We start from the raw sequence: 24014 nt of genomic DNA on the forward strand, positions 1-24014 counted from the left end.
ATTTTTTGACATAGGGTGCTGGCAGATTACGGGCCTCCCATAGCTGCTGCCAGGCCCCTAATCTGCCATGGGCCCCTATATACCGCCTCCTCATGCTGCTGCCAAGTCCAGAGTCTGTCATGGGTCCCTGTACGGCCTCCCATTGCTGCTGTCTCCATCGCCACACTCTGCCATATGCCACTTTCAGGTCTCCTCACACTGCTGGTGTGTTGAATTTTTTGACATAGGGTGCTGGCAGATTACGGGCCTCCTATAGCTGCTGCCAGGCCCCTAATCTGCCATAGGCCCCTATATACCGCCTCCTCATGCTGCTGCCAGGTCCAGAGTCTCTCATGGGTCCCCGTACGGCCTCCCATTGCTGCTGTCTCCATCGCCACACTCTGCCATGTGCCACTTTCAGGTCTCCTCACACACTGCTGGTGTGTTGAATTTTTTGACATAGGGTGCTGGCAGATTACGGGCCTCCCATAGCTGCTGCCAGGCCCCTAATCTGCCATGGGCCCCTATATACCGCCTCCTCATGCTGCTGCCAAGTCCAGAGTCTGTCATGGGTCCCTGTACGGCCTCCCATTGCTGCTGTCTCCATCGCCACACTCTGCCATGTGCCACTTTCAGGTCTCCTCACACACTGCTGTTGTGTTGAATTTTTTGACATAGGGTGCTGGCAGATTACGGGCCTCCCATAGCTGCTGCCAGGCCCCTAATCTGCCATGGGCCCCTATATACCGCCTCCTCATGCTGCTGCCAAGTCCAGAGTCTGTCATGGGTCCCTGTACGGCCTCCCATTGCTGCTGTCTCCATCGCCACACTCTGCTATGTGCCACTTTCAGGTCTCCTCACACTGCTGGTGTGTTGAATTTTTTGTTATAGGGTGCTGGCAGATTACGGGCCTCCCATTGCTGCTGCCAGGCCCGTAATCTGCCATGGGCCCCTGTACCGCCTCTTCATGCTGCTGCCAGGTCCAGAGTGTGTCATGGGTCCCTGTACGGCCTCCCATTGCTGCTGCCAGGAGGCAGCAGGGTCGCAGCAGTGTCAGTGGAGGCAAACGGCCACGGAGTAGAGCACCAGCTCCACTGCAGCCTACCACCACGGCCAGTAGTGGTGCCGGTGTGCACGGAGGAAGTAGCAGTCAGCCAGTGAGGAGTAGCGGGGGCAAAGTTTCCTACTCGGCGGTGTGGCAATTTTTCGTCAAGCCGCCCGAGGAAGTAAACGTAGCCGTATGTCGACTATGTGGCCAGAAAGTCAAGCGGGCCCATGTTGGGACTACAGCGTTGCGTCAGCATATGCAGCGTCGCCATTCGGTGGCCTGGGAAAACTGTGATAAAGATACGGCGGTTCTGCCTGCCCCAGCCCAGGGTTCCATTTTGTCATAGGGTGCTGGCAGATTACGGGCATCCCATTGCTGCTGCCAGGCCTTAATCTGCCATGGGCCCCTGTACCGCCTCCTCATGCTGCTGCCAGGTCCAGAGTCTGTCATGGGTCCCTGTACGGCCTCCCATTGCTGCTGTCTCCATCGCCACACTCTGCCATGTGCCACTTTCAGATCTCCTCACACACTGCTGGTGTGTTGAATTTTTTGACATAGGGTGCTGGCAGATTACGGGCCTCCCATAGCTGCTGCCAGGCCCCTAATCTGCCATGGGCCCCTATACCGTCTCCTCATGCTGCTGCCAGGTCCACAGTCTCTCATGCCATGTGCCACTTTCAGGTCTCCTCACACTGCTGGTGTGTTGAATTTTTTGACATAGGGTGCTGGCAGATTACGGGCCTCCCATAGCTGCTGCCAGGCCCCTAATCTGCCATAGGCCCCTATATACCGCCTCCTCATGCTGCTGCCAGGTCCAGAGTCTCTCATGGGTCCCTGTACGGCCTCCCATTGCTGCTGTCTCCATCGCCACACTCTGCCATGTGCCACTTTCAGGTCTCCTCACACTGCTGGTGTGTTGAATTTTTTGACATAGGGTGCTGGCAGATTACGGGCCTCCCATAGCTGCTGCCAGGCCCCTAATCTGCCATGGGCCCCTATACCGCCTCCTCATGCTGCTGCCAGGTCCAGAGTCTCTCATGGGTCCCTGTACGGCCTCCCATTGCTGCTGTCTCCATCGCCACACTCTGCCATGTGCCACTTTCAGGTCTCCTCACACACTGCTGGTGTGTTGAATTTTTTGAAATAGGGTGCTGGCAGATTACGGGCCTCCCATTGCTGCTGCCAGGCCCGTAATCTGCCATGGGCCCCCGTACCGACTCCTCATGCTGTGACGTTGCAACAAGGTGGAATTCAACCCTACATATGTTAGACCGCCTTTACGAACAGCAAAAGGCCATCACAGATTTCCTGATGTTAAAAGCGGATAAAGGTACTCCCTGTGTAACTTAGATGTCAACCATTGGCAGCTCATGCGTGACACCTGCGCTTGCTCAGGCCCTTTGAGGAGGCCACGCTATTCGTGAGTCGGCAGGACTATGGGATGAACGACGTCATTCCTCTGTTGCACGTCCTGGAACAAATGCTGTTAATAATGGCTGGTCAGGGTGCGGTAGACGTGGCGCACAGATCTCAACGCCACATGACCCATGTGGGGGCAGGACAGGAAGAAGAGGAGGAGGTAGAGGAGGACATTGGTGCTCAGGAATTATTGAGTGAAATGGGTGGTTTTTCCACTCAGCGGACAGGAGTGGACGAGCAGGAGCATCTGGTAGAGGAGGAGGAAGAGGAGACAGAGGACCCAGACGCACCGTGGCAGTATGCTGTGGAGATGGAGGCAGGGAGTCCCTCGCATTCCTTGGCACAAATGGCCCATAGCATGCTCGCTTGCTTGCGTAGCGACAGCCGAATAATAACCATCAGACAGAGGGATGACTTTTGGCTGTCCACCTTGTTGGACCCTCGCTACCGTTCCAAAATGGTGGCCTTTTTCACACCTGCTGAGAGGGAGGCCAAAATAACGTACTATAAAAACCACCTATGTAGTCAGCTGGTCTCTGCCTGTCTGCGCCAACGTCCATCCTCAGACACTGTGGGCCCTGTGCGCTCGCGTTACGCTGCCATGGCAGCAGGGGAGGGGTGGGGTGGTAGGAGCAGTGGCAGCTCCACCAGCAGCAGCTGCCTCAGTCTGCAGTCGATGATGAGTAGCTTTCTTCACCAGCGCAGTGAGGAAGCTAATAACCAGCCGCAGCAGCAGCAGCAGCAGCATCAGGTGGACCTGGAGCAGGACCTCAAACAACAGGCTTAGGCCTACTTGGACAGCACCCTGCCAACCGAGGTAGACAATCCCCTTGACTACTGGGCAACGAAACTTGACCTTTGGCCCCAACTAGATGAATTTGCCCTTGAAAGGCTGTCATGCCCGGCCAGTAGCGTGGCATCGGAGCGCGTGTTTAGTGCGGCAGGAGGTATTGCAACTCCACGGAGGACACGACTGTCCACCCAAAGTGTGGAGAGACTCACGTTTGTGAAAATGAATCAGGCGTGGATTAGTCTGGATTTCAAACCACCAGTTCCTGACACAACTGACTAAATCCGCCATGAATCATGCCCCAAACATGTGCCACTTTCAGGTCTCCTCACACTGCTGGTGTGTTCCATTTTTTGTCATAGGGTGCTGGCAGATTACGGGCCTCCCATAGCTGCTGCCAGGCCCCTAATCTGCCATGGGCCCCTATACCGCCTCCTCATGCTGCTGCCAGGTCCAGAGTCTCTCATGGGTCCCTGTACGGCCTCCCATTGCTGCTGTCTCCATCGCCACACTCTGCCATGTGCCACTTTCAGGTCTCCTCACACTGCTGGTGGGTTCCATTTTGTCATAGGGTGCTGACAGATTACGGGCCTCCCATTGCTGCTGCCAGGCCTGTAATCTGCCATGGGCCTCCGTACCGCCTGGTCACGCTGCTGCTGGGTCCACAGTGTGACATGGGTCCCTGTACCGCCTCCCATTGCTCCCACTCTGCCATGTGCCACTTTGAGGTCTCCTCACACTCCTGCTGGTTTCCATTTTGTCATAGGTTGCTGTATGGCCTCCCATTGCTGCTGCCTCCACCGCCACACTGTGGCTCCAAACACTGGTTTTGGCCCCGTGACTGGCCAAATGAGTGAAGTGTGCGGTGATTCTAAGATCGACGGCACTCATCTGCATGTCATACTGACTGACAGTATTATTTCTCTTCCCCAGCAGACTCCAAGGGCATTTAAATTAAAGGTACAGTGTTCTGCACTAATATTAAGTCTCTCTGAAGCCTAGAAACACCCTTTTTTAAGTTAAATTCACAGCGAATATATTCGACTCGAATCGAATATTGTCCACGAATTCGCCGAATCAGTCGAATCGAATTTTTGAATACTTCGCTCATCTCTAATTATAATGATGATATACAGTGTTCAAAATATAAGTCCATATAAACAAATATATATGGACCTAACTGTATATGACAACAGCAATTGACTGCCATTGCAGGTCTGCCCTGAAGGGAAGTCTGAAAAAGGCACAGCTTTCCTAAAGAGGCAAACACCCCTCCTAATTTCTGGGACTTGGGACTGATTGGCTTCGGTATCCTGCAATCACTGCAGATCCTACTGAGGTACACAAATATCTCTGCTAGTGCACTCCATATTCCATGCTGTGCATTCCTTATGCCATGCTGTATATTCCCTACTCCACTGCATCATTCCATATGCCATGGTATACATTTCCTATTCCACATTGCCTCATTCTGTATGATAAACTGTACATTCCCTTTTTCACAATTCATTCCATATGCCAAGCTTTATGTTCTGTATGCCATATCACTTTATTCCATATGCCATGCTATGAGTTTCCTATTCTTCACGACCTTATTCCGTATGCTATGCTGTTTGTTTTCTATTTCACACCACTTCATTCCACATGTCATGCTGTATGTTCCCTATTCCACAGCACTTCATTCCATATGCCATATGCTGTACATTTCCTTTTCCGCTCCAGTTCATTCAATATGTTGTACATTCCCTCTTCTTTGCCGTCTCTATACCTCTTGTTATACATGTAACAATATATGTATTGCACATTGTCTCATTCTGTACAATGTGCTGTAGATTGCCTAATCTACACCCACCTTACAGACCCATTAGCTCTAGTGTATATGTTTGTGTCTGAGTGTGCCAGACCTCGGGTGTCAGATGTTTGCAGAGATAACCATCTACATTCCTATTGCACACATTCTTGCAAAAGACTCTAGGCTACTGGGTGCTGCTGCAACCACCAGCTGGAGACTGGATCATGCATGACACAATGTAGATATTTGCCAGCACACCACGGATCTTCAAGTTGAGTCCAAATGGGTTTTTTTAAGTATGATCACATCACAAAAAAGAGAGTTCAATGTTTCAGAGTCATGCAGGACCCCTTCATCAGGTCCCTTTCAATCATCATATGCCTGATGAAGTGGCACGTTACTCAGAAATGTTGCATTCTCTTTTTTGTGATGTGATCATACTTCAAGAAAAACCATTTGGACTCAACTTGAAGATCTATGGTGTGCTGGCATATATCTACACTAGTGATGGGCTGAACACCCCCGTGTTCAGTTTGCAGTTGATTCTAATGAATGTTTGACCGCGAACTTCGAACTCAATGCAAGTCTATGGCACTCGAACTTGTAACTTTAAAAGTGCCCATTTTTTAAGGGTTATACACATGTTATTGGCCATAAAAGGGGTATGGGGACTCGGGTACTGCCCTGAGAGACATGAATCAGTTAAAAATGTTTTTTTTTCAAAAAGTACCATATTTAAAGGGGCAGTCATTTTTCATTGTTTAAAGTTAAAAAACAAATGAAAATGTCCATTACATATCACGCCTGGGGGGTCCCCTTAAACTACCTGCAAAGTTTCACATCTGTAAAATGTATAGAACCTGCTGCAGCGGGACTGACATTTTTCTTTAAAATGACATTTTTATAAAAAAAACAAAAAACAGTATGGGGCCCCCCTAAATAATTTTTTTAAAGTGCGTGGGATTCCACCTAAAAGCCATACCAGGCCCTTTAGGCCTAGTAGGACTTTTAAGGTGAACCCACCTCCCACAAATGGGGGAGAAAAGTGCGTGTGGTTTCCCCTAAAAGCCATACCAGGCCCTTTAGGGATTTTTAAGGGGAATCCCACCTCCCTAAATTCCTACCAGACCCTTGATCTGAGTACACTGCTACAGGGCATGTATGTATATACAGGGGCGGACTGACAACTCATGGGGCCCCCGGGCAATAGGGGATCATGGGGCCCCTGTGTCCTTGCCCAAAATAAAAAAAGCCTATGAAAAAGGTACCAGGGGCATCTCATGGGGCCCCCTACTGACCCTGGGCCCTCAGGCAGTGCCCGAGTTTCCAAATGGTCAGTCCGCCCCTGTGTATATACATGTGAGTTTGTGTTTCCGGGTAGGGGGCGCCAGCGAGCCGTGTGCGTGCCCTACCCACGCCGCCATTCGCAGCTGCAGCTGTCAATCACCGGGTCCCAGCCGGTGATTACCCGCCAGCACCCAGTGATTACCAAGCATCTCCGATGGGAAGGAGGACAGTTTTGTTTACTAACAGTCCTCCTCCCTTTCAGCTCAGGCACACTGCTCTGGATGGCTGTGCACAGCACAGCCATCTAGATCAGTGTGATTACAGTGAAGCACCCACACACCGCCCCCTATGTAAAACAATCCATGCACACAATGAACCCTTGATTGCTCCTCATGTTAACCCCTTCCTGGCCAGTGCCATTAGTACAATGTCAGTGTTTTTTTTAGCGCTAATCACTGTATTGTGTCACTGGGGATGTCAGTGACACCAAGTTAGTTCCCCCCAATGTCAGAATGCCCTCCGCAGTCCCACAGTCCTTCTATAAGTTGCTGATCGCCGCCATTACTAGTATAAAAAAAAAAGTTTCAATATCTATATCGACATTTGTAAACACTATCACTTTCACGTAAGCCAATTAATTTACACATATTGGGATTTTTTTTTAGCAAAGACATGTAGCAGAATATATTTTAGTGTAAATTTATGACGAAAATTGATTTTTTTATTTTTTTTGCTGGACATGTTTAATAGCAAAAAGTCAAAAATATTGTTTTTTTCTCAAAATTATCGGCCTTTTTTTTATAGCTCAAAAAATAAAAAACACACAGGCAATCAAATACAACAGAAAGAAAGCACAATTCATGGGGAAAAAAATGGCATAAATTTTGCAGAATTAAAAAAAAACCCTGATGCCCACCGACCCGTCTGCACCCGCTGAGCACTCGCTGCAATCTGACATTTGACAGTCAGATATACTCAATTGGGCGGAGCTAGCAGTGGCATCACTGTTATCTCCACCCAGTTGTGGTCAGGGGCATTGCTTTGGCCAATCATGGCTCTCACAATGCACTGTGAGAGTGCAGTGCATTGTGGGGCACCGTGGGCAAATAGCCCTCTGAACTTCCTTACCGTTAGTGTGTTTGGCAAACACACAAACGGCCAATGTTTAAGTCGAACTTACGTTCAACTCAATCATCAAGCCCATTCCTAATCTACACTATGTTTGGACAGTGGCACAATTTAAGGACTTGCCATTGGTGCTATTTACCATATTGTTGCTGCTGGGATATTGCTGCAGCTGGGGGATTTTTTTGTTGCTGCTTAGGCCAGTCAATGTGCTCTTTGGCAAATTGTAATCTCTTCAGCACGTCTTTTTTTCAACTGTGGGACTTTGCGGGGGCTTCTTGCAGATAGCTTGGCTTCTAATTGTAACAGTACTCACAGGTAACTTTAGACTTTCTTTGATCTTCCTGGAGCTGATTGTTGGCTGAGTCCTGGCCATTTTGGCTAGTCTTCTATCCATTCGAATGGTAGTTTTTCGCTTTCTTCCACGTCTTTCAGGTTTTGGCTGCCATTTTAAAGCAGAGCAGCCTATCATTTTCTGCACTTCTTTATATGTTTTCCCCTGTCCAATCAACTTTTTAATCAAGGTACGCTGTTCTTCTGAACAATGTCTGGAACGACCCATTTTCCTCAGAATTTCAGAGAGAAATGCACTGTAACCAGTATGTACAACATTTGCTGCCTTCCTTCCATCCTTAAATAAGGGCAATAATTGCCACCTGTTTTTCCAAGAATGAATGACCTCACTAATAGAACGCCACACTGCTATTATTTTGAACATGCCCCTTTCAATTAGTGATTCAATGACACAGAATCAGCAGCATGCATGTCATGACTGTTGGGTCTGTTGGATTTCTATTACTCTACTACACCTGCTAGTAAATTATTTGCCATGTAGAAATATAATTTCTACCAAAACAGTGATTGATCAGGTTAGTGATGACTGACTGCTATTATTTTGAACACAATTGTATATGTTGTATAGCATTGCCAATGTATCAAGGGACTAGTAAGCTGTAACATACTAAATGTAATTATTGGATTTGGATACATTTTAAACATGAGAATGCAACCCTACAACAACCATCCTCACCTGGAGATTTCCTTTGAGGCCCTCCAGTTCCTTAGACGTTTTGGAAAGCTGTCGGAGGATGCTACTTCTCTCCATGAAAACCTCTTTAAGTTGTTTTTCCAGGTCATCGTAGCCCTGTCTAGCAAGGAAAAGACATGAGTCAGTTACGTATCCTTCATGGTGACTAATTCACCAATTAGAGAGTAAACAGAAAACACAGTGTCCAAACAACATGAAAAGGTTATACTTGTAATGTTAACATCAATCTGTCATCTTGGTCAAAGTACATGTACATATTGGACGAAATACAAAGTTCAGCTACTGTCATAAATCAAACTTTGGCTCATAACCATTTTTCATTCTTTATGATCAAGTCCAGAAGAAAAACATAAAAACAGCAAGCCTTGTATATAAAAAAGAGCATTCTCTCTGCTTGAAAAACCTTGAAGGATAGGTCCATGAGATTAGAGCTCTAGTATAAAATTGACTGATAAAAATGTGCAGTCTGTCTACTTCTATCTATCTATCTATCTATCTATCTATCAACAAAATATGTGGCACCATCTCTCTATGCCCCTAAAAAAATCCAATTTACCCTATGCTTTAGGCAAGTATGAGGAAATAGGAAACCTGGGAAGAACAGATAAATTGTAGACTAGACAAAAAGCTAATTAAGAAACCCAGGATTCCAGATTTAAAAATAAACCTGACATTACAGAAGTATAGAGCTTGCCATTGCTGACCTCCTTCTGAAAATTCTAGTTGATGACTTACTGGCTTCATTACTTAAGTAATTGACCCAGAACATGTATGCAAACAAAAAAACTGGAGAAAAATCAAAAGTCCATATACAGTATATATATATATACACATTTGTTCCAGGTCAGTGACCCAGATAGGTTGCTTTACTAAAAAAGTAGAGACTGTTCCTTTAGCAAAGTGAATTTTCACTAAGCGTAGTAAATCAACCAATCAGGTGGTAGCAAAAATCCATTTCGTTTTCTAATTTCTTTCACACTTGAATGTTTATTTAAAGTGAACACAGGATCGTCTTATTTGCTGTGACTTACTTTGCAATCTGGGCATATGATACTTTTCAAAATGAACATTTAGTTTACTACGTGAACAGCCTCTACTTAATCAACCCCACAGAATAAAAGTGACCATTACCACAGGGTGTTACTATAGGGTCATTTTTACCCAATACGTTGATAAAAAAGATTTAATATGCATAAATTTATAGTGGCATGTGTATTGAATAGCCACCCTTCTTTCCCTCTCCAGCTACTGCAAATTTCAAGGTGAAAGCTTGTCTGATGTTTATTGGGAGAAGTTTGGAGAGCAATCGACAGTTGCTGAGAATGAGGCACAGCTGATCACTGGATTGGGGATTAAATTGTGGAGGGAAATTCAACATGATCAACAAATTCAACTTTATATGTGACAAGCTGCAAGCTTTATGCTCACCTTCCACATTGCTGTTAATATTTATTGGGAATAATGCCATCTACTTTGTGGGTGGACAGTGCTCTACATGATTTATGATAATCGGTGTTGTGTGATATATGGTGTTTGGGTCTTGCAGACCTCTTTCACAGGGGTGGCTGGAGGAGGCAGTAGATACCTGTCAAACACAGCCATGAAATTCAAGGTGTACACCTAGCATACAATTGTTGGCTATACAATGGTTTTAGTTATTGGTTTATGAGTTAGTAAAAGTTAAAGTTAGATTTAAACCTCAAAATAGTGCTGTGACCATATTCATATATTTTATAATTTTTTTCATTTTATTTACAGTATTTGTTGTTTATAATATTAATTTTGGGGTGGGGTGATAGTGGACATGTACAATCCCATATCCTAGGGTGACAATGCTTATTTTTAGTTATTACAGGTTAGCGCTGTCAATTTACGCAGCACTTTTCATATATAGTATATCCTACATCCAGGGGCGGACTGACAACTCATGGGGCCTCCGGGCAATAGGGGATCATGGGGCCCCTGTGTCCTTGCCCAAACTCAAAAAAGCCTATGAAAAAGGTACCAGGGGCATCTCATGGGGCCCCCTACTGACCCCGGGCCCTCGGGCAGTGCCCGAGTTTCCAAATGGTCAGTCCGCCCCTGAGTATATCATACATTCACATCAGTCCCTGCCCTCAAGGAGCTTACAATCAAAGGCTGCATGCACACTGGCTTAAATAAACTCTGCCTCTAGAGGAGTTTAGTGCTTTGCCTGTAGAAGCATCTAATGTTACCTTATGTATGCATGCATATTACGTAGTCTAGAGCAGTGTTTCTCGACCTTTTTTCAGTCAAGGAACTCTTTAAATTTATGGACAGCCCTGAGGCACCTTTTAAAATTATGGACAGTCTTGAGGCACCTCATTCTAAAATGGGGTGCCGCAAGACTGTCCATAATTTTAAAAGGGCATCCCATTCTAAAATATGAAAAACTATTCTAATAGCTTTATATAATGCAGCAACATCAACACATATAGGACACCCAACATTAGAGGTGATTTATTCTTCCAAAGCAAACACACTTTTGAACACTGGTACTGACTAGTATTCCAATGTTTCTCTTCTCCTTCAGTTTTTCTCCATCACTGAGCTAATGTGACCCCAGCACTGACAGAGAGGGGAAGGGGAGTGTGAAACTAGGATGTTGTGCAGGCAGCTGACATCCTCCTTATCAATTGATGATGTCATTGGTTGTCAGGATGTTGGTGGCTAGAAGGCCGTAATAGTGCATAATGGAAACCTGTGGCTTCGTATAACTAAAAGGCTGGCTTTTTCCAACCGCTGGCTTGTATACAAGTTTTGGGCAATTTTTAGACATTTTGCCAAGGCACCCCTGAAGAAACCTCAAGGCACCCCAGGGTGCCTGGGCACCCTGGTTGAGAAAGGCTGGTCTAGAGACATCTTTTAAGCTCAGCGTTAAGCGGCAGAGAAAAAAATCTGTTTTGCACTTTTGAGAGTGGTTTTCAGGCAGAAAAAAAGCTAGATGTTCCTAAATTTTTCTAACTGCTAGTACAAAACATTTCAACATTTAGAGTTTTTTTCTGCCAAGAACACAGACTTTTTCTAAACCAGTGTGTATGGAGCCTAAAGTCAATAACTCACTTTCATACAGTATATACTCATACTAAGGCCAATTTAGACAGCAGCTAATTAACCTAACAACATGTCTTTGGAGTGTGGAAGGAAAACTGGAGTACCCAGAAGATACCAAAACAGGCACAGGGAGAACTCCATGCAGGTAGAATTGTGGTTGAAATTCAAACCAACGGCCTTAGTGCTGCTAGGTAGAAGTTCTAACCACTCATGTCACTGTACTGTATCTATGGAAGTAACAGCACATTTCAAAGAAGCTCTTGTTCACCTCTGTAGTTATAGGCATTGTGGAAAAATTGTTTTTCAAGGTTCACAACAGAGCCACTGAAATCACAGCTCCTTTCCTGTTTATTCTTGCAGAATCTTGCTTCTAATATAAACAAACAACAGGTCTAGTGTGATCTTTGATGATTAATTACTTTACAGTAAAAGCAACTAGCAAGGTCTTGTTTTATTGCTCATCAGCCAAAGTTCACACTGTGAATTTTGAATGGCTCAAATTGCACCACATCTGCATAAAAAAATTGTCAGCTTTTTTTAATTTTCACTGGAACTGGATCACATGGGCATTTATATCCATGTGACCTGGTTTATGCATACACACTGCATTTGTCACCTGCTTTTGAGCTTAACTTTCCAAGTACCCCTGCAGCAGATTGCAGCACTCAAGGCAATTGCTATGTGGTGCAGTAAGCAACACATCAGTGTGAACTGGGCTTAGAGCTCATTTACACTTTTGTTGTCCTCTGAAAGACTTCCTTACAGCCTGTTTTAACCTCTAAAAGCCTGCACCATCATGCAACAATCACATGCATTCCATGCATTTGCAGCACTGACCCCTTTAGTTGAATGGGTTGTGTTTGGCAGGCGGTGCTGGGTACACTGGGGATACATTTTGCAGCACCACCATGATGCAAAGCATTAAGGCCACACATATGTACACCCCTGACAGCAGCTTAGGTAGGAGCAATGTAAATGAGGCCTTACTGTTTGTTAGGGATATGGAGATACTTATACTTGCAGGCCACTTTACTAGGTACACTTGTTCAATTGCTTGGTAACACAAATTGCTACTTAGCCAATCACATGGCAGCAGCTCAATGCATTTAGGCATCTAGACATGGTGAAAACAACTTGCTGAAGTTCAAACCGAGCATCAGAATGGGGAAGAAAGGTGATTTAAGTGACTTTGAATGTGGCATGGTTGTTGTTGGTGCCAGATGGGCTGGTCTGAGTATCTAAAAAATTGCTCATCTACTGAGATTTTCACGCACAACCATCTCTAGAGTTTACAGAGAATGGTCCAAAAAAAGAGAAAATATCCAGTGAGCAACAGTTGTATGGACAAAAAAGCCTTGTTGATGTCAGAGGAAAATGGGCACTCGAATTAAGCTGTGACATTCAGGTGGTAGGGTCGGAATTTGGCACAAACAACATGAAAGCATGGATCCATTTTGCCTTGTATCAACGGTTCAGGCTGGTGATGGTGGTGTGATGGTGTGGGGGATATTTTCTTGGCACTACCAAGGTGTACCTAATAAAGTGGCCAATGAGTGTATATGTCTATGGTCTGGAGACTATTCCAATATGACCATCAATAAATGATTCTAAAAACATACTGCTAAGACTTTTTACACTTTTTTAGAATTCATCAAAATAGACTTATCTTCCTAAAATAATCTATTCTCCTTTTTCTTTTTTAAAAAGTAACATGTCTCTTTAGATTCAGAGCTATCAAAATGATAACACCATATTTACAGTATTACATGAAGATAAAAACTTATGCATAGAAATTGGAATTATTTCCAAAAGAAATTGCAGCTAAAAGACATGTTACTTTCATATAAAATTCAAATGATAACATAGAAATAATTGTGGTTTTTCAGACCCTGTGGGAAGGGACTCTTTGTACATGTTCTATGAAGACACAACTCCAAGAGTGCTTTAGAAATGTATAGTACAATACTGCTTTTCACATAGTATTAGGAATAGAACTTCATATTAAAATTTTTTACATTCTCTTGAGGGTTTGCATTTTCTACATATATTTCTGTTCTAAAATGTGAGTTTAGCACTGTATTCATTTTATGAAAATACAGCTTTGGTTTCCACCAGTCAAATAAGTAAGAGTGGAAATCTCTACGGGAGTCACAGATTCAATTCCTTCTGTTCCTTTCTATCTCTTTGTGTAAAGATTGAGCAGGACTGCTTGAATTCCAAAACAGATTTGTTGTCCTGGAGTTTGTTGGGCTAGAACAAACTAATAACTGAGCAGAAAGAGGGTCATTAAAGGTGCATTTTAGTAAAAATTGAAAATTAAGCCTTGAGGTGCATAAAGCAAGTGCAGCCTAGTGCCGAACTTCAGTTTTCCATCCCGGAATTGCTGTAGATATATGTTCACCTCACTCTCTGTTTTCAATAATCTGATGAATGTGCACAGCCAGGCCTTATAATTTGTAATAGAAAAAGCAACACAACAAACAGATTGAAATACAGTTTCTTTCCCAGAGCTTCCATTACTCCATCATCTACAAACGCCTCAAAAAGTTAATGCACCTTGGTATTTTATCATTCATGTGCAAACATTGTGTTAGTAGCTTTTATTTTACTTTTATATTTGCATTACATTATGTTAATTTGTGTTATTTGGCCAGGCTATTGCTTATATTTTATAAGGTATGTAATGTATGAATGGACATTAGTGCATGGGTATGTATATGTATATATATATATTTACTGCTGTTGTCAGAAAACTACCATGTCAAATGTAGTTGTATTAAATACAATGAAAATAAGGTATCAAATCTAATCCAAACTAGAGTTATTCAATTGCCTTTGTGGATCAGAGGGTATTCTTTACTAATAGACTATATTGTTCCAGGCTTTACATTACTTTGGGTCTTTGCTTTTTTCTAAATGAACTAGGAGTTTAGGGTCAGAAGGGTGCACATTTTTTTGGCTAATATCTATATACATGAGCCTCCTTGCTTCCCGTACTGTGTGGTTTTGCTGCATTACTTATGATTCATAGCATTTCAACTCTTGCAACTTCAGGGATCATATCCAACACTCAATATTTAGAGGGATAGGTAGCCTACCTGATGCCTGGGATACTTACAGGGTACTTTGGGTTCACCTGTTTTTCCAAGGGCTTGTATAATACAAATGGGCTGATCAGTGCGTAAAGTGCCTGACATCAAAGTCAGGTTAATAATATATAATTTACGGCACCTTAGACTGTTCTCTTTTAACTGCTGGTATGCTTCCAACATATAGTAGATCCAGCATGTTCAATACAGCAGATGACTGCCTCATGTCACCACCAAATCTTCAGTCCCATGCTCCATTTCACACACTCTGTCATGTACCTGGCGTTAGAGGCCTATGGAGAGAGGAGTGACTCCCCTGGATATGGGACAGAAGGAGTCAGGCCCAAAGTATCACGAGTCACCTGTAGGTGTGCTTGTCAGAGGTACACCCAGGAGCACAGCTAATGCACTGGAACTGTGTTTGCAGACAGGTGGTGCCCGTGAGAGGTATGCAGGCCTTCAGGGTAGCAGAAGACCACAGAGTGGTCGGATTAAAGCCAAGGTCAGATGCCAGGTGGAGATTGGAGCAGACGTAGTCAATAGGATAGCCAGGATCATACATAGGAGAGTGAGTGAGAATATCTATTAGCCAAGCCGAGGTAAGTTCAGGAGAGCAGGTGAGAATATCCAATAGCCAAGCTAGGGTCAGATCAGGAGTTAGGCAGAGAAGACAGGTCCAAGAACAAGCCAAATCGGTAACAGGAGATCACAGTAGCAAGGGAACATGGACAAAGGTACTGGGGAGCCAGAGATCAGCCAGCAATTTGAGGGAGTGGTGGGCTTCCTTATAAAGGTCATCTGGCGCCAAACTGAGCTAATGCGTGTGTAACTATGAGCCAGTGTGCATGCGTGTTCCAGCTCGTGTCTGTGCACCAATGCGCATAGATTTTCACCAGCGTGCATTTCTGCGGCCATGCAAGGTACTGGCAGGAATGCCAGGTCTCTGAGTACCTCTGCTGTGGACAGAGCCCTGACACACTCAACAGCCAAAATGTATCTAGAAATCCCCCCAACAAACTAAAACAAAACCAAAAACACAAACCATATAGGTTACATACATAGGAATTCACTTGAAAAACTGTAATCCAGTGGTCTCCAAACTATGATCCTAGGGCCAGATGTAGCTTTTATCCAGCCCGTGGGGCATTATTCCTCCCGCTGATACAAGCACTATTCTTTCCACTGATAGCAACGATGGAACACTATTCACCCCACTGACACCAATGATGGGACACCCTTCCTACCACTGACACCAACGATGGGGCATGATTCTTTGCAATGTCACCAATGATGGGGCAATATACCCCCTCCACTGACCACCAAGCCTGAGGCAGTGTTTGCTTTCACTGACACTGGGATGTGTCTCTCTACTCCCACTGGCTGCAGTCCAGGCAAACTAAACTCTAAAGTACAGTAAACTGGCCCTTTGTTTAGAAAGTTTGGAGACCCCTGCTATGAACTGATAAATTATGCTTATAAAGGCAACATGTCACTCCTTCAGTGTCAGTATTTGGCTCAATAACCCATATCTGCCTTATCAGCAGTCAAAAAGCATCAACAGCATACACAAGCAGCCTATTTTGGCTTGGTGTGTACACATGAGCACATAAATAAGCTGATGTTGCAGGGTTTAACGTTCTGACAAGACTATAGACTATTCTTCTCTATAGGTCCACCCTTGCTCCAGTTTTAATTTGTGGAACTAAACATGCTGCTAGTCGCATTGTTCACATACCAAGGACCTTGGGATGTGTCGATACAACACATTCATTTTTTTATTTTTTATTTAATCAAGGGGGCGGGGAGTAGATGGAAGGGTTAGGAAGTAAGGTGTGGACAGTTAATAGTATGTGTTAAAATAGGGAGGTGCAGTGGAGGTTATGGTGGATAATGTTTGTGCATGCTGGATGGGCTCAAAGAGCAGCACAGGCCTAGAAGTTTGAAGCTATGCCTCATCAATTTCCCAAACAAAGAAATTAGATTGGAGTTGAAGATGCTCCTAAATGAATTCCTTAACACTTATACAGAACCTACAGGTCTAGGATGACCTTGAAATACTCACATTACCTAACTTTAAAATGGATGATGCAATATTTCTTCACTTATACATTTATTTTACAAACAAGGGATGACATAGAGAAAATTTGCTATTAAGAAGCAAGAGTTTGCCCTGATAAAACTGTAAAATGGAATATGTACTCACATTTGAGCTTTGCGCTTTTGTTTAATAAGCAGTATCTTGAACAATGAAACACTTTAGCATAAATAGTAATAATACATTTGAGTGTTCTGTATTGGTTTAAGTAACTAGAATATCAATTTATGGACATGCGGCAAACTACAGCAGAAAATTCCATTGAATCTTGTTAGCTGGAGAAGTTGAGACTTCATTTTAATACCACAGAATGAACACTTATGCCTATTGGAGTGAATCATAAAGCAAGATCTAAAAAAGGATGTCACGATAAAGGAGATAGATAGTGCATTCTGGGAAACAGCTAGAAACAATCATATAAGAGGAACCATTTTAGCTTGCTATTGACTAAAATAGGCCTTTGCCTGGCAGAGTATTGCTTAAAAGCAGTTTTCTTAAAACCTCAAACTTTCCACTTTAGAGGGAATATTTCCAATCCATTTCTGAGTCATTTGTATAGCAATAATTTAGAAACATATATATATTTTATTTTAGTAGATGCATCATAAAGGAAAAGAAAGGTACATACATGTTATGCCAAGCCAATGTAAAAGAGTGCAAACAATATGTATAATTAAAGTCTAGATGACTTAGAGGCAAAAACAGAGAATATAACGTATGAAGTCTGTGTGAGCGATCCGTGAGCAAAAACAGCAGGGTAGCAGCTGCAAGAATCCACTGGCTAGGAACATCAGATGGTACAATGGTAAAAGTAGAAAATCCAGAGAATGAGAGCTGAGCAGGAACAAGAAAGGTAGTCTGAGAAAGATAAATAGGGGAAGAGAGAAGAGAGAGAGAGAGAAAAAAAAGGGGGGTGTGGGGGGAGGGAAGGTAGTGGATTGGGAAGGGATTGAGGGGGGCGTGAGTCAAGACAGAAACAGGAGCATCAAAATGAGGAAAATCAAAATAAGGGGCTTGAGCAGGCATGGACACACAATCCAGATGTTAGGGGAGTGGAGCAGGATTAGACCAAGTGAGGGGTGGAGAGATGTGCTAAGAAACTTTCCGCAACTAGCCCATCTATCGATGAAGGTGAGGATTCAACTGTGTATTTCAGGTGGTAACATCTCCTTAAGGGCGGTTGAGGAGGAAAAGGGGAACCAAATAAACCATAGCATTTTATATTTCTCATAAGTATCATTATCAAGCGCTAACATCTCTTTTATGCGCATGATATCATTGATCATGTAGACCCACAAAGACAAGGATGGGTTGGTAGTAGTCTTCCAAAAAAGAGGTATCAGTTGTCATGCAGCATAAAGAAATAAACACAATAAGTATTTTCTCTGTGCAATTAATGAGCTTGGCAGCATGGACAGGAGAGCGATTTCTGGAGAGGCGGTCAAGGATTCATCATAGATTTTGTTATATATTTAAACCTGGGACCAGAAGGGCCAGATTCGTTCACAACCCCACCAGATATGTAAGTGAGTACCCTCCTCAGCACCACACTGCCAACAAATGTGGTTGAAGGTCAACATGAATCGAGGAGTGTAGTATTTTATAGAAGCAAGCTAGTAGATGTCTGGGTAACACAGAAAGAGAGCACTACCACTCATATTCAGGGAGTGGACGATGGACTTGAGAGGTAGTGCACAAGTATCTACAGAACGATGACAGATGCAGAGCAGTAAGCCAGTCACCTGAACCACCCGGAAGGTTAGGCAGGCCCGACTGAGAATGAATGAAAGAATGGGCCACCAGCCATGTAGCACGAGAGAGGGGACCAATTGCAGAATACCCCAAGCCTTGTGGAAAAGCTTGGTTATCAAATAAAGGGGGATAGGTCTGAGGACAGAAGAGTGTTAATTTTGCGCTTATACCACAGACACAGGACTGCCATCATTAAGAGTGAGAGGAAATGGAAACGGTGCAAGTCCTGCCTATATCCCAAAAGAAGGGCCCTAAGATCAACAGGGGATAGGTCTTGTTCCACTATAGTAGATGCCTTGTTGAAGGGTCGGGGGAACCAATCGAGCATGAGTGCCATCAAGGCAGCTATGTTATAAAGTTCAAAAGCTGGCAGGCCGGCCCCACTTTGAAGTTTTGGATGAGTAAGTAATTTGTATTTTAATCTTGAAAAACCACAGTGCCAAATAAAATGGATCGACAGAGAATGTAATGTGAGGAAGAGACTCCTAGGCACTGAAATGGAGACAGTCCGGAAAACATACAGCAATTTTGGAAGAGTATCCATTTTTAGGGTGTAACCAGGGTAAGGAGGATGCTTTCCTGGATGTTAGGTATTTAGGTATTAAGAGCAAATAGATCTGAGAGATTAGATGGAATAGTAACACCTAGGTAGGAGATGGCCTTAGGTTGCCATTGAAAGGAGAAATTAGAACACAAATGCAACATCATGGTAGTAGGAAAAATTATGTTTTCATTATATTCAATTTAAAATTTGCTATAGATTCCAAACCTACAGAATTTCTGTAGTAGGCAGGGCAGTGAGGTATGTAGTTGTTGGATGTAGACTAAAAGATCATCTGCATATAAGGAAAGTTTATGGTGGAAGGAAAGGGTTTGGATACCAATGATGGAGTCATTGTTCCATATAGCATGGGCAAGGTGTTCCATAACTATTATTATTATTATTGTACAGGATTTATATCTAAGACGAAGAGCAGAGGGGAGAGGGGGCATCCCTGCTTGGTGTCATTCCATATGGAAAAAGGCAAAGAAGACATGCCATTTATCAGCACAGAGGCTGTGGGTTGGGAATAGAGGGACATGATTTTAGTGACAAATCCAGGTCCCACACCCACCTGCTCTAAGGTAAGGTGTAAAAATCACCATTCAACTCGGTCAAAGACCTTCTCAGCATCAAATGAGCGGAGGTATGCCTTTAAATTGTATTATTGAATATAGGAGATGAGATGAATAGTTTTGGTGGTGTTGTCCCTGGCTTCCCTGCCAGGCAGGTGGTGCCATGGTTGGGATTCAAACCAATGACTCTAGAACTGCCAGGCAGAAGTGCTAACCATTTAGCCACTGTGCTGCCACTGTGCTAAAGAGGGGTCTTTTACACCCACCAACACACATACTTTAATAAATGGGTTTGCTTTGTTTTTTTCACTACACAGAGACAGTACTTTGTTAATTTTGATGAATAATAGCTGAGATTTCATATTCCTAAGGCAAATTTAATGGCAGCTTTATGCCCCTGAAGTGAAACAAGCATTGATGAAATCCAGTATATGTTGCAAACAACAATATCAATAGCTCAAATAGGCTTGTTATCATATTTTTACAAACTCTAACAAAAGTATGGTAAAATATTGATATCAAACCAATTTTGCAAAAGAAAGTCATAACACGAGAGGGCACCAGGTTAATAAGACATTTATGCAAATATCAGTGGTGTTGAAAAACAGACTATTAGTCGTTGTTTCTAAAGACGTGTGCTGAAACGCTGTACAGAGATAGAAATACAACTGGGACTGCTTCTTGTAGGTTCTAATTATTTCTTATATTTTATTTGCATTGCTGGAAGAGCCTTTGCCATGACAATTCATATCTAACTATGAACAGTGTGAAACCTATGTACAACAAGGTTACATTCTAGGCAAAACAGTTTGCTTAAAATTACAAAAGTTTTAAAGAACTTTACTTTGATATAACTAGTCCTTCCAATGCAGATTCCCCATGAGTATATACATATTTGCAGCCCTGCTCCTGAAAGCTTAATTATGTGGCTCTGCCAATTACTGCACAACCTCTTCTTACAGTGGAACTTCACCCAAAATAGGAAGTTCTGCTTGTCTGTACCCTCCCCCCCATTCACTGCCACATTTGGCACTTTTTGGGTAGGAGCGGACACCTGGTTTTGACTGGTCAGATTCACCAGTAGATCTGAGCCGAAAGTTCACCCTACCTCCTTACCCCTGCAGCCTTCTGGAACACTCCACAGGTCCAAGAAGACTGCTGTACCATTCACAAAGCACAGCTTCAGTGGTGCATTTGTTGTATGACAGGCAAGGGCGGACTGACAGCTCATGGGGCCCTCGGGCAATAGGTGATCATGGGGCCCCTGTGTCCTTGCCCAAACTCAAAAAAGCCTATGAAAAAGGTACCAGGGGCATCTCATGGGGCCCCCTACTGACCCTGGGCCCTCGGGCAGTGCCCAAGTTTCCAAATGGCCAGTCCGCCCCTGGTATATATACACACATGTAAAGCGCTGCATAAATTGATGGCACTATATAAGTACCTGTTATAAATAATAAGTTAATAAATAATAAAATAAAGCCATTTGGTGTGCTGCCATTTTAACCCTAACCGCCATTGTGCTGGTCTCATTAATCAATTATAGTGCCACACTTAAATCTAAAAAAGTGCTGCAACACAAGATGTGTTTCCAAAGTTTCCAAATGGTCAGTCCACCCCTGATGACAGGTATCTTATTCAAGTCGATGGGAGATGCACCAAATCACATTAAAATGCACAACGCAAATTACTATGTCGCGTCGCTCAGGTGTGATTGCAGCCCTAAGATAACCCTGTTCGGGTCAGCCACAGTTTCCATTTATTATCATGGTAGGCTCTGAACCCTGCTTGGAATATGAGGGCCCATGCTCATGAATGAACACGGATCAAGGTATGACAAGCAAAGGGACTGTTTTGAAGGAAAGGCTGTGTGGTGCAAGCAGTCCCACACAGTGAAAATCTCAAGAGTGGGGCTGCAGTTATGAGCTCAGAGGGTATATACTTAGAGGGGAGAATAGTCCGTAAGGAGATACCAGCGGCGTAAAGTACTTTTTGTTAGCAGTAGAATGAGGGTATTTTAAAGGGTTATAAAGAGATGTAACTCATTTGTGATAGTATGATATTTAACGTGACCCTTTCCCCAACCATATACACAATCTGCTCTATTGCTTGTTTTAAACATTCTCTTAAACAAGCTTAACAGTACTCTTACTGATCTGCCAAAAAATGATTTGCATCACCTTAGTCTTCATTTCCAACTCAAATCATCTCTTTAATTGCTTTTCTTATAAGAGCAGTAACCAGTGGCTGCTTTTCAAATTTTATATTTTACATACCAACACACTGGGATTGATTCATTAAAGGCAAATATACTGTTCACCTTTCAAGAGCAGTTGCAGCTTGCAAAGGAATTATCCTCAGAACTTAGTAAATAAGGTGAAGCTCTGCTCACTTCTACCATCCAATCATGTGCAATCAAAATGCTGCTTTATGTATTTTCCTTGCATGTGACTGGGTATTCTTTGCAAAGTGAAGCTTCACCACATTCACTAAGTTTTGTAAAAAATGATCTTGTGGTGTGTAATTTGCTAGTAAAGTGAACAGCCTAACTGCCTTTTCAACTAATCTCAGATGAACATGGTATTTTATCATGTTTTATAAACTGCAAGTGGTGTCTTAGCACCACTTTCCCACATTAGTAAAGGGTGTTTTCCAGTGTTAGCTAATGGAAAGCATGGTGGTATTGTCATGCTATAGAATTTCATATCCTCCAAAAATACACTGTGACAAGACCAAAGGTCTGAAATGCCCATCTTAGCTTGCCCTAAGGACGAAATGATGGGCATGATATTGTCATTATTATTTTGAGTCCCCTAGGCCTTGGAACACAGAATACCAATTTTAGCTGTGAATTAAGGAATAAAAAAAATACCCACAAACAATGAATTTGTTTTCCATTCTCTGGTACTCTTACTGGAATATACAAAATGAAATATAGAAGAGTAGAAATGCTTTGTATATTATCAAGCACATCCCTGCCGGCTCCTAAAGACTTTTCATCAAATTCCACACAATGAGAATTATATATTTACCAATTCATTCTCCACTATTATATAGCTTTCTTTCTTTATCACCAAAATTAACTTTTATTGAAAACAGATAGATTGTCACGCTGTAAAAATTCCCTACTTGGCATGTGTTATGCACAAAACTAAACAATAGCATTTGATATTCCACGGTCCCATTAATATAGAACTATTTGTCCTTTGAAAGCAATTTATCCCAAACATGTTAATTCTTTCAAGATAAAAAACAGAGTGTAAGGATCACTTGATTTTTTCAGTGGGAAATTTAAAAATTATGCAAATATGACATTCTGAAAACAGTAAATAAACAACTCATGAGGCTGAATACATTACAGGGGAGAGCTTGGTGGTTTTTTCGGCAACGGTTCACGGCACAATCACTCAGGCTGGGATTCTTTACTTCGCTGTTGACATTAGTCAGTGGTGCATTTAATAATAATCTATTAATCACTTCAGCAGCCTTATATATCTCTACTAAGCTATGCCCTTTCATCTCCTAGCCAGCAATTATTCTCTTCATACATGTATGGAGAAGTACCCACATTTCTCAGAAGCAAAGCAGCCATATCTAAGATTTTCATAAATGTTTAAACCAACTCTTCTTCATTTTCTAAATTAAAATTTCTCTTTTAAATATACTAAAATATAGAACATAGTAGACTTTTCTATGAAATACTTTTTTGTTACACCTTTACTGACTAAATAGTCTTCCATGTGATCTGTTTTTTTTTTCCGGTAAACTAAGTAGATTATTTAAAAAACGATTAATTCGATTCTAAATGCAAACAATTTAAATGGCAGCCATGCCTAAGAATTTCATACATTTTTAAAGTAACTCTCCTTCTTATCTTAAAATTTAAATTTCTCTTTTAAATATACTAAAATATAGAACATAGTAGACATTTTTTATTAAATACTTGTTACACCTTTACAGGACTAAATGGTCTTTCATTTTAGCTTTTTATTTTTCAGCAAACTCAGTTGATTGCTTCAAAAATTAATAATGCAATTCTAAAATCAAACACTTTAAATTGATAGATTATTTAATGTACTATATAGGATAGAACATTGTAGAATGTTAAATCAGACCTTTTCCACCTTATATATGTTTATCTAATTCTACACCCCCTCCCCCGCCACTTATGGAAACATCAATATTTTTAATATTTTTCTAGCTTTTCTAGCGGCGCCGACCCTATGCTTCTGTGTTTTTTTTCCCCAAGAGAGAAAGGTGTCTCTCACCTGAGTGAACCTTCCTGGGATGCCTACATTACACATCCCAGGAGGTATTGGGGCTATGCAGAGTGCACTGCACATGTGCAGTGGAGAGTCATCAGGCGGCAAACTACAAGGACCTAGGAGAGACAACCAGCCCC

General features: G+C 42.8%; 1 protein-coding gene across 1 annotated transcript in view; it reads right to left on the minus strand.

The window, feature by feature from the left end:
• LUZP2 (leucine zipper protein 2) overlaps positions 1-24014 on the minus strand; it is a 786744-nt gene that overhangs the window by 418471 nt on the left and 344259 nt on the right. Inside the window, exon 2 of the mRNA XM_089654967.1 lies at positions 8471-8588. Coding sequence (XP_089511093.1) covers positions 8471-8588 — 118 coding nt within the window. The remainder of the gene's footprint in view (positions 1-8470; positions 8589-24014) is intronic.

Source organism: Staurois parvus, unplaced genomic scaffold, assembly GCF_062004578.1.
Source record: "Staurois parvus isolate SC_StPar_1 unplaced genomic scaffold, SC_StPar_1.0 ptg000818l, whole genome shotgun sequence".
Taxonomy (NCBI): Eukaryota; Metazoa; Chordata; class Amphibia; order Anura; family Ranidae; genus Staurois; species Staurois parvus.